Below are 12255 nucleotides of genomic sequence, written 5' to 3'. Positions count from 1 at the left end.
TGATGAACAACGCCGACCCCGTCTACATACGGGAAAAGCGAAAAGGCGAAGAAAAAGAAGAAGAATAACGAGAAATAGCATTTATTAATATATTACTGATTGAATTCCAGGCTGTATGTGAACTGGAGATTCATGCGAGGTATAGAGCAGCAATTCCTCGCTCTACAGAAAGGATTCACACATTGGATTTTAGGATTATTGAGATATTGGGAAAATCCTACAATGCTGCAGTGAGTACCAAAGTTGTGACGTAATAACACAAAGAAACAGCATTTACATTTTACATATTACTGATTTAATTCCAGGCTGTATGTGAACTGGAGATTCATGCGAGGTATAGAGCAGCAATTCCTCGCTCTACAGAAAGGCTTCACGGAGATTGTACCCCTACATTTGTTGCGACCATTTGATGAGCGGGAACTCGAGTTGGTTATTGGCGGTCTGACCTCGATTGATATTCACGACTGGAAGCAACACACCCGACTCAAGGTGAGAGAAAAAAGGGTTTTTCCATTAGTCAACTGATTGAATCTCACTGACCTTTTTTTATATTATCATTATTATTATTATTTTGTCCGTAAAATGAAAGAAGTTTTCTAATATTTGGTATCTATTTTATCTATTTCCTCAGCGGTTTTCGGCATCTGTTTTTTTTTTCTATTTTCTCAGCAATTTTCTAATATTTGGCACCTATTTTTTCTACTTTCTCAGCATTGTACCTCGGATACGCCCGTAGTGAAATGGTTCTGGCAGATAGTGGAATCGTATAGTGAAGAGATGAGAGCTAGACTATTGCAATTCGTTACTGGAAGTTCGAGAGTGCCTCTGCAAGGATTCAAAGCTTTACAAGGTAAGAATCTACGAATCTTGACCGGATTTTTGGGGACTCTTTTCTAAAATAGTCTAAAATCTCCAGAAATTCAGTCTTGAAAGTTCAATCTTCAGCCCAGTAGGAGAAATTTCTCAAAAAATAATGAACCTAAAGTTTGTCATGAGTCAGTTTTTGACAGATATTTTTAGATACTACCTATCTGTACACATTTTCCCCCAATTGCAACTTAACATGTGAACTGGGCGGGGTGAAAAAAAAAAAAAAAAAAAAAAAAAAAAAAAAAAAAAAAAAAAACAGCCGATTACAATACTATGATTCGGAAAAAAAAACAGTGTTGCCGCTACGTACCGTTTTGCAGGCCAGGATATGACTAGATTTGACCGTTATGTATTGACCTTGAGACTTGGCAACATCTTCTATTCTATCCTCAGGTAGCCAAATGCTAAGCGTGTCAGCCGTAGGGGCGGAGTTAGAAGTACCTGAGAACCAATCAAATATGGAGTAGATTGATAGAAAACCAAAAATAAAAATACTAAAAAAGGAATTTTAACTGTGTTCAGCATTGAATGCTTGTCACGAATGTCCTTCCTCGCTTGATAAACTACGCTAAATTTAATGACTTGACTTGGACTCGAACCACCAACCTCCAGATCCAGAGTCCACCGTGCTAACCACTACACCACTGAGGTTGGCAGAAATAATAATAACAACAACAATAATAATAATAATAATAATAATAATCTTCTTCGTCCTTCGCCTTTTCCCGTGTACAGACGGGGTCGGCGTTTTTCGTCATCCTCTCAATCAGCCCTATCTAGGGCGATTGCTTTGGAAAGACATTTGGTTTTGGCTACAAATTTCACAAGTGGATGCCCTTCGCACTCAACCTTTGCTATTTCTTTAGCAAGGGAAATTTCAGGCTGGTATCCTCCCTCTTCAAAGTCCCTCAGCCAGACTAATCTGATCTACTCCCTGTTTAACGTCCCCTTCTTTGACACTCGATTACATTACTTTCCTTCCCATAGGTAAGGAAACTTTGGCACTAAAAGCTGACCATCGGAAATTTCAGTTGATTACATTACTTTCTTTCCTATAGGTAGGGAAAGTAATAAAGTATTCTATTTTACCTTCAGGCTGGGGTAGTATTTGGAATTCAAAGCTCACTCCATTGGGCTCGCCTATCCAGTGTTTCTGTAGGTTGACAATGTCCTTCCAGTCTTGAAGGATAGGATCCGAGAGTCCTTCGTAGAGATCTCTGGAATAGAAAAGGAAAAAGTGAAACAAGAATATCTGGAGAAAAAAAAAACAATAGTTTAAAATTTTCATGGATGCCTCGGAATACCGCGCTTAGCAAAAGTGCTGAATGGCAGTATGACGCCATATCGTGTGTTTGGTAGAGAGCGAGAAGCTCTGGCGAATTCATTCTGTATTCTGTTGAGTTGCCGAGTAGAGTTGAGATACCTACTTAGAAGTATTTTCGGGAGGTTGATATATTTAGGTATTAATTTGTAGTTTTTATCTTAATTTTATTAGTGCACTGCGGTCTAGATCTAGATTTCGTAATCCGGGTTCATTGGTTCAACAGGAAGGTAATTGATTTAGGAGTGATGGAATTTAAACATGGCCGCTGGGACAGAGGGTTAGAAAAAATGCCCAACACTCCCACGCTATCCTTGATTTACGAGATGTAACCGCTAAACATTTAGGTACGTTATTCCTTTAGGTGCGAAAAAAGTTTTTATTCTAACCCAGTATGTTTTCATTATTTTGTCTCCCATATCCTCTCTCTCTATTTCCTATGTCTTTCTCTATCTACTCTCTCTCTCTCTCCCATGTCTTTCTCTATCTACGCTCTCCGTCTCTCTTGTCAGAAACACATCTCTTTTTACTTTTTTCCTCTACAATACTTGAACATGCTATTATTTGCTCTCGCCCTCTCTCTCTCTCTCTCGAACCCGTTGAAATATTTGCAATCGAAAAACGAGTACAAATTTTTGTCGATGGTGGGATTCGAATCCGGGACCTTCTGCATGGCAAGCACTGGACTAACCGTGCCCTCTAACAAAGGAACCCGTCCACAAGGAACTGTAACAACGGAGGTCTTATCGCCCCAAAATCCAAGACAGAAGGACGAAAGGATAGAATAAAGCCAGTCGTTTCGAAAACGAACCTTACCTGTTCAGGTTGCCAATTTCTGGAAATTCAAGATCTGATGTTCAAGTTTGTTTCCGGACACGGAAAGTAAGTAAGTACCTGTTCAGGGTAAAGTTCGCCCCAGGCGGGAATCGAACCCGCGACTTCAAACTTACCAGACAAGGAGCCGTTATCTCTAAACCGAATCTCATCGATACGGATGGTAGGAGGAGTAGGAGAGTCTACATAGTCGATCTGTAGGAAGGCCGAGTATTTGGTTTTGCCTGGGGGATCGAAGTAGCCCACGTTGTACGAGCCGTTCACACGAATGCGCAGGAAACAGTCGAATATCTGTGAGACGAATGTAAATTTTATCATGCAAAGTATTGCCAAGCGCTTTAAAAAAAAAAAAAAGTATTGCCATTAACTGGCCTTGATTACGTACACAAAAAGCTCACTCTGAGGCTTAGAATAGAATATACCTTGTTTAGCCTGCTGGGATAGGACTGAAAAGTCCCTTTACCCCCGCAGTCGCAGTCTAACCAAGGTCTTACATATTTTGATGTAATTATTATGGGGGGGGGAGGTTAGGGTTGGGCCTCAAACTCTTTTCACGTAGGAGTCCTTAAATACAACCCGTATGGGAGCTGCTTCAGAGAGTATTTTGGCTTAAGAAGGGTCATGAGCTCTTTAAATCCTATGCCACTATGACCTAATTGGATCTTTTGAGACTTTTACGCAAGTGTACTATGTTAAACCCAAAGCAATGAGAAATCTGTCTCTTACCTTACGTCGTATACCAGCTATGTTTTCCATCACATGAGGTTTCCTGTAGTGCAATTCTAAATGGGCCGCTAGCATAGTAAACACATTGATAACATCAATACTAGGCATGATGTACAGGTTGGTTGAGAAGAAACACACCAGGCCTTCGATAATCACTCTGATATCCTGCACGTCTGTGTCACTGGAAAGAATAAATAAATACTAGGCCTCACTCTTCACTAAACTGACACGAACAAAACTCTCAATTCCTCTTTTTCTTCACCTTTTCCCATGATCAGATGGGGTCAATCAATGTGATTTCTCAATTTTTAGCCTTTAGCATACCATCAACATGGTATCTTAAGGCTAAAAATTGAGAAATCACATTGATTGATCTTACGTAATCTTGAGAGTTTATTGCAACGGTCAATACATTACCAGCCTACTAATAGACTTACTTTATCATGGACACTCGTTGCTATCTTGAAAGCCCAGAAGAGGTTAGGTAGTAGAACAGCCGCGGTAGATAAAGTAGAATGCGGTTCCAAGGTACCATCGTCTACTTACGTGGCTATAGGCGGAGGTTCGCTAATGTAGTAGGGCCGCAGGAGCATCTTCTGTAGAGTTTCCATCAGCTTCAGCGTCATATCCTTACACTGGACATCCGAACAAAGCTTGAGGAGCAACCTAGCGGCCGAAGAGCGAACTACTGGGTCGCTATCCTGATGGATGTTGCGTAGATGTTTCAGAATGATCTCAAGAATCTCCGTTTCATATAGGCGACTGAAATTAGGATAAATAGAACATTTATTTGATAGTCACACCATCCGTTGGATTTAGATGAAACTAATCATCGATTAATTGTAATAAATTTGATCAAATATGATCGACACCTCGTCCAGACTATGTGTGGACACAGCTGAAGTGAACTTACCAGTTATGATCAAATATGATCGACACCTCGTCCAGAAGTTTGGTTCGCACTTTGGTTCTCTTGTCCACGCGGAAATACGTCTCCATCAGGGAGTCCAACTTGTCCAGCCAGTTGAAGACCACGGGTTCGATCCCCTTGATCAAATAGTTGATGAGTCGCAGTACCGAGGTCTCCGGTAGCATGGGGGAGCACCTTCGGAAAACAAGTTCATAATATGTTAAGGGGAGTATTTATATCGGAATTGAAGAAGGTAGATACATAAGAGTTAGGTTCCTCAAAGGATTTTCTCTGCTTTTAAAAGAACAAGTCCTCACTATGGCTGACTGCGGTGTATGGCATATAAAAAAAAGATACATTTTCTCTATTCTGCTATCTAGGTCACTTTATCATTATCATTATTTTTATCATGATCATCATTTTTGCCATAGTATAGAACAGAGTATAGACGTAATTAATTGTTCTATAACTTCATTCTACAATTACCATTCGTACTTCAATGAAATAAAACAAGTTCAACTCACCTCTCAATAAGTGCGAAAGCTCGTTTCTCCGAGCCATAGAACTGCCGCGTCTGCAGCAGATGTTCTACATCTCCAATACACTCTACCAGTGCCTCTGTAGCCAGAGTGACAGAGATAGGATCCAGCGGTTTGCCCTGCTTGTTCTCCACTAGAGAGACCAGGGCTTCGAGTACTTCGAGTACGCACGTCCACACGTGGTAGCCCAGACGAGACCCCAGCCTGAGGACGAAAAGTGTTAACAAATAATTGTTGTAAATGTCGGAATTTTTGACCATTAGGCCATTTTTGCCCCGGGAGTTAAATAATACAATCACTATAATGGTCCAGGAAACGAAGACTTTGACAAAATAAACGTAGTCTGGATTTCTTGCTCCAGAGGTCGGGGATAGTGTCCTGCATAAGGGCTCAAAAGTACCAAAGCCAAAAAAAGGATTCCGATCAATTTTGTTCAAAATGCTCCTTTAAGCTGCCGTTGTTGGTACTAGAAGGGCGTAAGTCGCGTGTTTCAAGGTCCGATCAATTTTGTTCAAAATGCTCCTTTAAGCTGCCGTTGTTGGTACTAGAAGGGCGTAAGTCGCGTGTTTCAAGGTAGCGTCAAATATGTCCAAACACAGGGGAATTAAGCTCTGATCTTTGTAGAGAACGAGGAAGCAGACATTGCACACAAGTACTGGAGAAGGGGAGAAAAGGCTGTATATTACACGAAACATTTTGATCCATTGTTACCCCTATCATAACTCCGTTAATTTTCGACGTATTGTCACGAAATTTGGACCATATGTTAAGCTATACTTGCTTATTTTGCCTGTGAAATTCCGAAGTTACTTTTGCCACGTTGCAAAATTACCAAAAATCACATCATAGGTACCTATATAACTTCAACTTTTATACGAAATACCCAACCCCCCCCGGGGTTTTTTTTTTTTCTAGGGGTGTGGTTTTAAATTTTTTTTTTTTTTTTTTTTTTTTTTTTTTACTTTCTATTACTGTTTTAATTTGTTGTACATACATGAGAGAACATCATCATCAATATGAGCTGCATTGTATTTGATAATATTGACCAAAATTCCGAGGAACAACGCGGTCTGGTTGTTGTCCACCACTTCCCTCATCCAATCCATCATGAACTTGACAATGTCCTCTTCAAAGTGAAGGATATCAATGCCGTTCTTCGTCAGAGTTTGCAATAGTTCAAGTCTCTGCAAAATAAATAAATTATAAATATTTTAACATTCTCAGAATGGAGACTATACCATTGTTAAAGAGCTTAAGAGAGAGACACACAAACACTCACTCCGATCGCATATTAGGGATATATGAAACCTTGCCTCCAAAGAACTCTATGTTGTGTCAAACTCCCAGTCGTTCAGCCCCCATCTGTTGCATAATCTCTTCATCTCAATGATCCAGCAGCTACGTGGTCTCCCTGGTTTAAGAAGGAGGGAGAGAGGGAGGGAGAGAGGGAGGGAGAGAGGGAGGGGGAGAGGGAGAGAAAGAGAGAGGGAGAGGGAGAGAGATTTATAATTTTAGTAATTTTACTAACCTGGACCAAATCTTCGAGGATATTGTGCCTCTGAATGAGAAGAAATATTTTGCGTCTCATGAATGCTATCTTCTCGTACTGGCCCTGCACAATACATCTCATGAATTGAAAAGTTACACATCGGCATTCTTTAGGAACTTCAGGCTTGAGGAGATCAACAATGTGATCATAGATTTTTGTGATAGCAAGCTGAAAACATACAACAAGAGGCAGAAACCATAAATAAACCTCTGGAACCTATGTGTGGCAGAGACAAAAATCTGGTAACATGATAGCCCTAACTTTTATTGCAGTTTTAGTCCAGGCATTTTTCAGTCCAGGGTTTATTATGATTATGAATTATCCTGAATGAGCCTTTATGAAAAAAAAAAAGTTTTGTTTGGAAATTTTTTTAATTCAGTAGTTTCAGTACCCAAGCTAACTGAGGTCATGGTTATGTACTGGGTTAGGCCGTTAGGCGTAGGTACTGGGTATGCTTGTACTTGCTTGGCTTGTGCAGAATGAGGTGGTAACGTAACATAAGCTTGTAAATTTGGCAAAAATTTTCAAATAATAATTCAAATTAATATTTCATAATTAATTTTCAGTGATTTTTCCACTTTTCTCTTTAGCTTTTTTCCTTAATTTCTTCAATCATACAAATAATGAGTAATTCCTTCATGTTTTTTTTTTTTTTCTTCTTCTTCTTCTTCTTCTTCTTTTTTCTTCTTCTTCTTTTTATTATTTCTTAAACAAAATTTTTAAAAAAATGGCTGCTGGTACAGATATGCTAGAAAATACCTCACAAGCTCAAAATCAACTTGCTTAAGTTACCTACTACTTCCATGCCAAGATGTAAAAAAAACCAAAACAAAAAAAACACTTTTTAAATTTCCCCCCCCCCACCAAAAAAAAAAAAAAAAAAAAAAAAAAAAAAAAAAAAAAAAAAAAAAAAAACCTAGCCCAAGAGTCTGAGTCCAAGCCTATCATAACCACAACCTGAGTGTTGGGCTGTTGGGTCATAAGAAACTGGCCACAGTAGGTATTTGAATGTTTTATTTATTGCTCAAATTAGACATCCACTTTATGTGAGGTAGGTACAAAACTTACATCATCCAGATGAGAGTAGAGCACATGCTCCCCCCCCCCCCCCCCCCCCTCGTCCAAAAAAGACTGCGTCCCGCTTTGGGCCAAAAAAATTATGGTCACCCTAGTCATAAGAAACTGGCCACAGTATTTGAATGTTTTATTTATTGCTCAAATCAGACATCCACTCTATGTGTGGTAGGTACAAAACTTACATCATCCAGATGGGAGTACAGCACATGCTCACTGAGTTCTCTCAGCTTTCTTATTCTTGAATGTATGCTGTTGTCTATTGCACATATTTCCCGCTCAATTTCTGGTGTCAGATGAAAGATTTCTTTCTGGTGAAGCTGTAACAGAGCTGATATACATATTGCACATTAATTTAATGGAAATGAAAAGCTAAATAGGTGGTTTAACAGCTAATAGTAAGTTTCATAAAAAGACATGAAATACATACTTACTTTGGTAATTATCTAGAAGACACGGTTATCGCAATCGCAAATTTACTGAAACACCGTGGTTTAACAGCTAATAGTAAGTTTCATAAAAAGACATGAAATACATACTTACTTTGGTAATTATCTAGAAGACACGGTTATCGCAAATTTACTGAAACAATCCTAAAGCAAGTATATTCCCTCTTGTAGGCAGATTTTTGCAATGTCTCACATCCACACCTTATAGACAAGTACCAAAGCATATGTTTTGTAGCTCTTTTCAGGTCATTCTTTCCAATTTTCACATGTTAAGTAAACTACACCATGCCCTTTTACTTTGATCATGGGACTGAATATTAGGCTCAGATATTAACTATTGCTTTAGAGCCTAATAGAAACCATATCAGATGTGTGTCACTTTGGTAAACTAAACAAAAAACTAAATATGTATACTAGTAATTATTTTACTTGTAAAGTACCGGTTCTAATTTGGATGTAATCAATTACTCAAAAAAAAAAAGTAATTGCTTCATTGTGAGTTGTGCAATGAGTACAAGTCTACAGTCTACAAGGTACAAAACCAATTACAAAAGAACCAATTACTAAATAATGTGAGTATATTCCCTCTTGTAGGCAGATTTTTGCAATGTCTCACATCCACACCTTATAGACAAGTACCAAAGCATATGTTTTGTAGCTCTTACTGAAATTGGTCACAGATTGAGGTAGGTACTCAAATGTGCTTGAAAAAGGGAAGCGGATCCAAGTGTGCAGCTTGAAAACTTACCATCTCCTTTTTTCATACGAAAAAACTGCCTCAACTTCTCAAAGGTTTTGTCTTTGGACATTGTGGAGAAAGGTTTGCAATGGTCACAGGGTGAAAGCACTGAAAGCTGGTCCTGAATGGTAAAAGGCGTCTGAAATTTATTTCTTCATTTCTTCCACAAGATACACCACGAGTACCACGACCACGAGGTACACGAATGGACAGACTTCCTTCTCAACACCAAATTCACCAAAAGTGATTTGTTTTCTTCAGTTCAAACTTCAACTTTCAACCATACTTTCAACTTCAACTTCAAATCAAAACCAGTGTACACTTCTTACTTAAGGGATTTTTATCCCTTTTCTGGGATTTTTCGGGTCTGTCTGGGATAAAAAAAATATTTTAAGGGATTGAGGGGTTTTAAGGGATTTTCGAACATTTTAAGGGATTTCTGAACATCGCCAAATTCTCGATTTTATGAATTTCTGTAGATTTTAGACCAAAATTTTCAAAAAATTTGCCTGCGGCGCTGTTCAATCTACTTCTTTTCTTGTTAAGCATTAATGTCGGAGATGCATTTTGGTAAAATTTAGAATGAAAGAGGTTGATTTTTACGAGGTGAAAAAATCAAAATTTTTATTTTTTCGATTTTAATTTTCTGTTCCGATGAAAAGTCCAAACTCTAAACAGTCGTGAAGTCACGTTATAATAACCAATTACAAATTACAACAATAGGTGTTATGGAAAAGTATTTACAATTCCATATATTTTTTCTTGCAACGCTAATGTTGCCTGCAAAAATCTCACCTTTGTAAATTAGCGGATGAGGTATATTAAAAGGATAAACAGATAATAAAATTACTTGGGGCCATCACCTTGGAAAAATTTCGCCTGCGGCGCAGTTAATAGGACTTGAAGGTATTGAAAAAAATATTAAAAATTGAGGGATTCCTCGGATTTTTTGGGTTTTGTCTGGGATTTTTTGTGGTAGTCCCGTAAGAACAACAGACAACACTGCTGACTGCTATTTTTAACTTAACATAAACCTCACATAAACACAAAAAAATTGATATTAAAATCAGGAATAGGTATTCCCAAAGTTAAATTCTAGTTATTACTTTCCTTAATCCTTAGTTTTTTTTAGTTTTTCCTAATTCAATTAAGAAAGGCAGAAAAGAACGTCTTGTAATTTCATTATGGAGCATATCCCTCTGATGTTTTAAGGTGAGAATAGAAAGAAAAGTAGGTATATACTCATTGAATTTAATGTGGAAAACGGGGAAGAGTTTCAAGATTAGGGAGGATGAACAAGTCTAAATTTAGATGGATTTATTTTTACATTCATTCAGGCATGCATCTTTTCAGAGAGCGTGGGTGAGTTGGGACAAAAAAAAAAGAGAGTGTGGGTGAGTGGGGACAAAAACTAGATCAAATTACCAACTGTTTGAGTCAGACTTATAAGATAGCGGTTGTGGTTATGTACTTGTTTCAAGGTTTTTTTTTTATTTTAGCTAACACGTGACTTACTTACGCCCTTCTGGTGGCACAACGGCAGCTTGTTTTAAGGTTTCACAGAGCTGAGATGGAGGAAGCAACACAATCTTATCCGAAGGTTGTGCACGTCAACTCGAGATAGAATGGATCATTGTACTTATAATCGATCCAGATTCCAGATGAATATGAGAGCAATGAGTCATCAAAAAAGTAGGCTATGTTGCCAAGGTGCAAAGGTAGAAAATCTTTAAAAGAACAAGGAATGTACCTGTGCTTCCTAACCTAATAAAACATTTTTAGAAGTGGACGTGACCGCCAAATAAAAATCGACTTACTTGACAAACAGGATGTGCAAACAATTGCCCGCTTCCATAGCTACAACACAATGATCGCAATGTGGATGGTGACATATCAGGGCCGTTCTCATATAAGCCAGCACCGAACTCAGCGTGCATCTCACATTGGGAAACTCTTTGCTTCCCCACATGGCCTGGGCGACAGAGAACGTGGCGCCGCGTAGTGAGGGAATATTGTGCTTGTCCTGGGAGTCGGGATCGATGGAGAGCACACTGCACATGATATGCACCGAGGCATGACCCATGTCTGTACCTAGCACGTTCTTCATCACCTACAGGAATGAAAGGTTGATTACTACATAAAAAGTTGTTAAAAATCTATATCTGATGTCAAAACTCCGAAATAATAATAATAAACAACCTTAAAGGACAAAAATCCGATTTTTTTTTTTTTTTTTTTTTTGCCGTTCCAATGAAATAGTTCAAAGGGTATTGACGTCCGAGTTTAAGAAATGCGCAGAAACGCATGCGCACATCCCACAAACACATTGTGTTGCTTGCAAGGAGGCTTTGCTGGGGGCAGTTGATGTGACTTCATCGTGTACGGGAGCGTATGCCGTGACGTCAGCTCAGAGTTTGAGATTTACCGGGATTTTTAAATCGATTATCTCGGGATCTAGAAGTGATGGTAGAAGAAAAAGAAAAATTACCTAGTTCCTCATTTTTTCTGCTCTTTGACTTTGAAAACATACCTAAGTCAGCGCAACTTTTCTATTACGTTTTCTTATAAAAGAACAACACACTTTATTTTGGCTTACCTTCCAGGAAGCTTGTGAGTATGCATGACAATTGATCAGCTGACAGAACGTCCGTATGAAGTTAGGCAGGACCTCAGGTGACATGTTACAGTAGCACACCACAGCGTCAAATATGTCCAAACACAGGGGAATTAAGCTCTGATCTTTGTAGAGAACGAGGAAGCAGACATTGCACACAAGTACTGGAGAAAGGAAGAAAAGGCTGTATATTACACAGTTTTTTTTTTTTTTTTTTTTTTTTTTTGCCGTTCCAATGAAATAGTTCAAAGGGTATTGACGTCCAAGTTTAAGAAATGCGCAGAAACGCATGCGCACATCGCACAAACACATTGTGTTGCTTGCAAGGAGGCTTTGCTGGGGACAGTTGATGTGACTTCATCGTGTACGGGAGCGTATGCCGTGACGTCAGAGTTTGAGATTTACCGGTATTTTTAAATCGATTTATCTCGGGATCTAGAAGTGGTAGAAGAAAAAGAAAAATTACCTACTTAGTTCCTCATTTTTTTCTGCTCTTTGACTTTGAAAACTTACCTAAGTCAGCGCAACTTTTCTATAACGTTTTCTTATAAAAGAACAACATATTTTGATATGATTGGTCCAAATTCAAAATTCTGCTTTTCCATTGGCTATTACACTTGTAAGATACTT

General features: G+C 38.6%; 2 protein-coding genes across 2 annotated transcripts; one reads left to right on the top strand and one right to left on the bottom strand.

Annotated features, from left to right (window-relative positions):
- Positions 1–308: 308 nt before the first annotated feature.
- Positions 309–971, top strand: LOC103506418 (E3 ubiquitin-protein ligase SMURF1-like). Its single transcript, XM_026821470.1, has 2 exons — positions 309–489; positions 712–971. Exons 1-2 carry the CDS (start codon positions 328–330, stop codon positions 895–897), a joined length of 348 nt encoding a protein of 115 aa, XP_026677271.1. The 5' UTR covers positions 309–327; the 3' UTR covers positions 898–971.
- Positions 972–1141: 170 nt separating this feature from the next.
- On the bottom strand, positions 1142–11791 carry LOC103506417 (tuberin-like). The gene is made up of 10 exons (XM_008470803.2): positions 11608–11791; positions 10829–11121; positions 5186–5404; positions 4665–4856; positions 4298–4513; positions 3752–3932; positions 3094–3316; positions 2983–3015; positions 1960–2085; positions 1142–1311 (listed from the first exon to the last, which is right to left on the bottom strand). The coding sequence occupies exons 1-10, from the start codon at positions 11689–11691 to the stop codon at positions 1142–1144; spliced, it is 1737 nt and encodes a 578-aa protein (XP_008469025.2). The 5' UTR covers positions 11692–11791.
- Between the last annotated feature and the right edge of the window lie 464 nt (positions 11792–12255).

Source organism: Diaphorina citri, unplaced genomic scaffold, assembly GCF_000475195.1.
Source record: "Diaphorina citri unplaced genomic scaffold, Diaci psyllid genome assembly version 1.1 scaffold234, whole genome shotgun sequence".
In the NCBI taxonomy this organism is placed as follows: Eukaryota; Metazoa; Arthropoda; class Insecta; order Hemiptera; family Psyllidae; genus Diaphorina; species Diaphorina citri.
Note: the sequence above shows the minus strand (reverse complement) of the source record. Positions and strands in the feature narration are given on the sequence as shown.

Bases quoted from the DNA above. Each gene is read 5' to 3' on its own strand.
- LOC103506418 (XM_026821470.1), top strand. From the start codon at position 328: ATGCGAGGTATAGAGCAGCAATTCCTCGCTCTACAGAAAGGCTTCACG. The intron at 490-711 runs GTGAGAGAAAAA...CTACTTTCTCAG, and splicing joins AGCAACACACCCGACTCAAG to CATTGTACCTCGGATACGCC.
- LOC103506417 (XM_008470803.2), bottom strand. From the start codon at position 11,691: ATGTCACCTGAGGTCCTGCCTAACTTCATACGGACGTTCTGTCAGCTG. The intron at 5,405-10,828 runs GTAAGTCGATTT...TTTCGTCCTCAG, and splicing joins TTGCACATCCTGTTTGTCAA to GCTGGGGTCTCGTCTGGGCT. The intron at 4,514-4,664 runs GTAAGTTCACTT...TCCTAATTTCAG, and splicing joins ATCATATTTGATCATAACTG to TCGCCTATATGAAACGGAGA.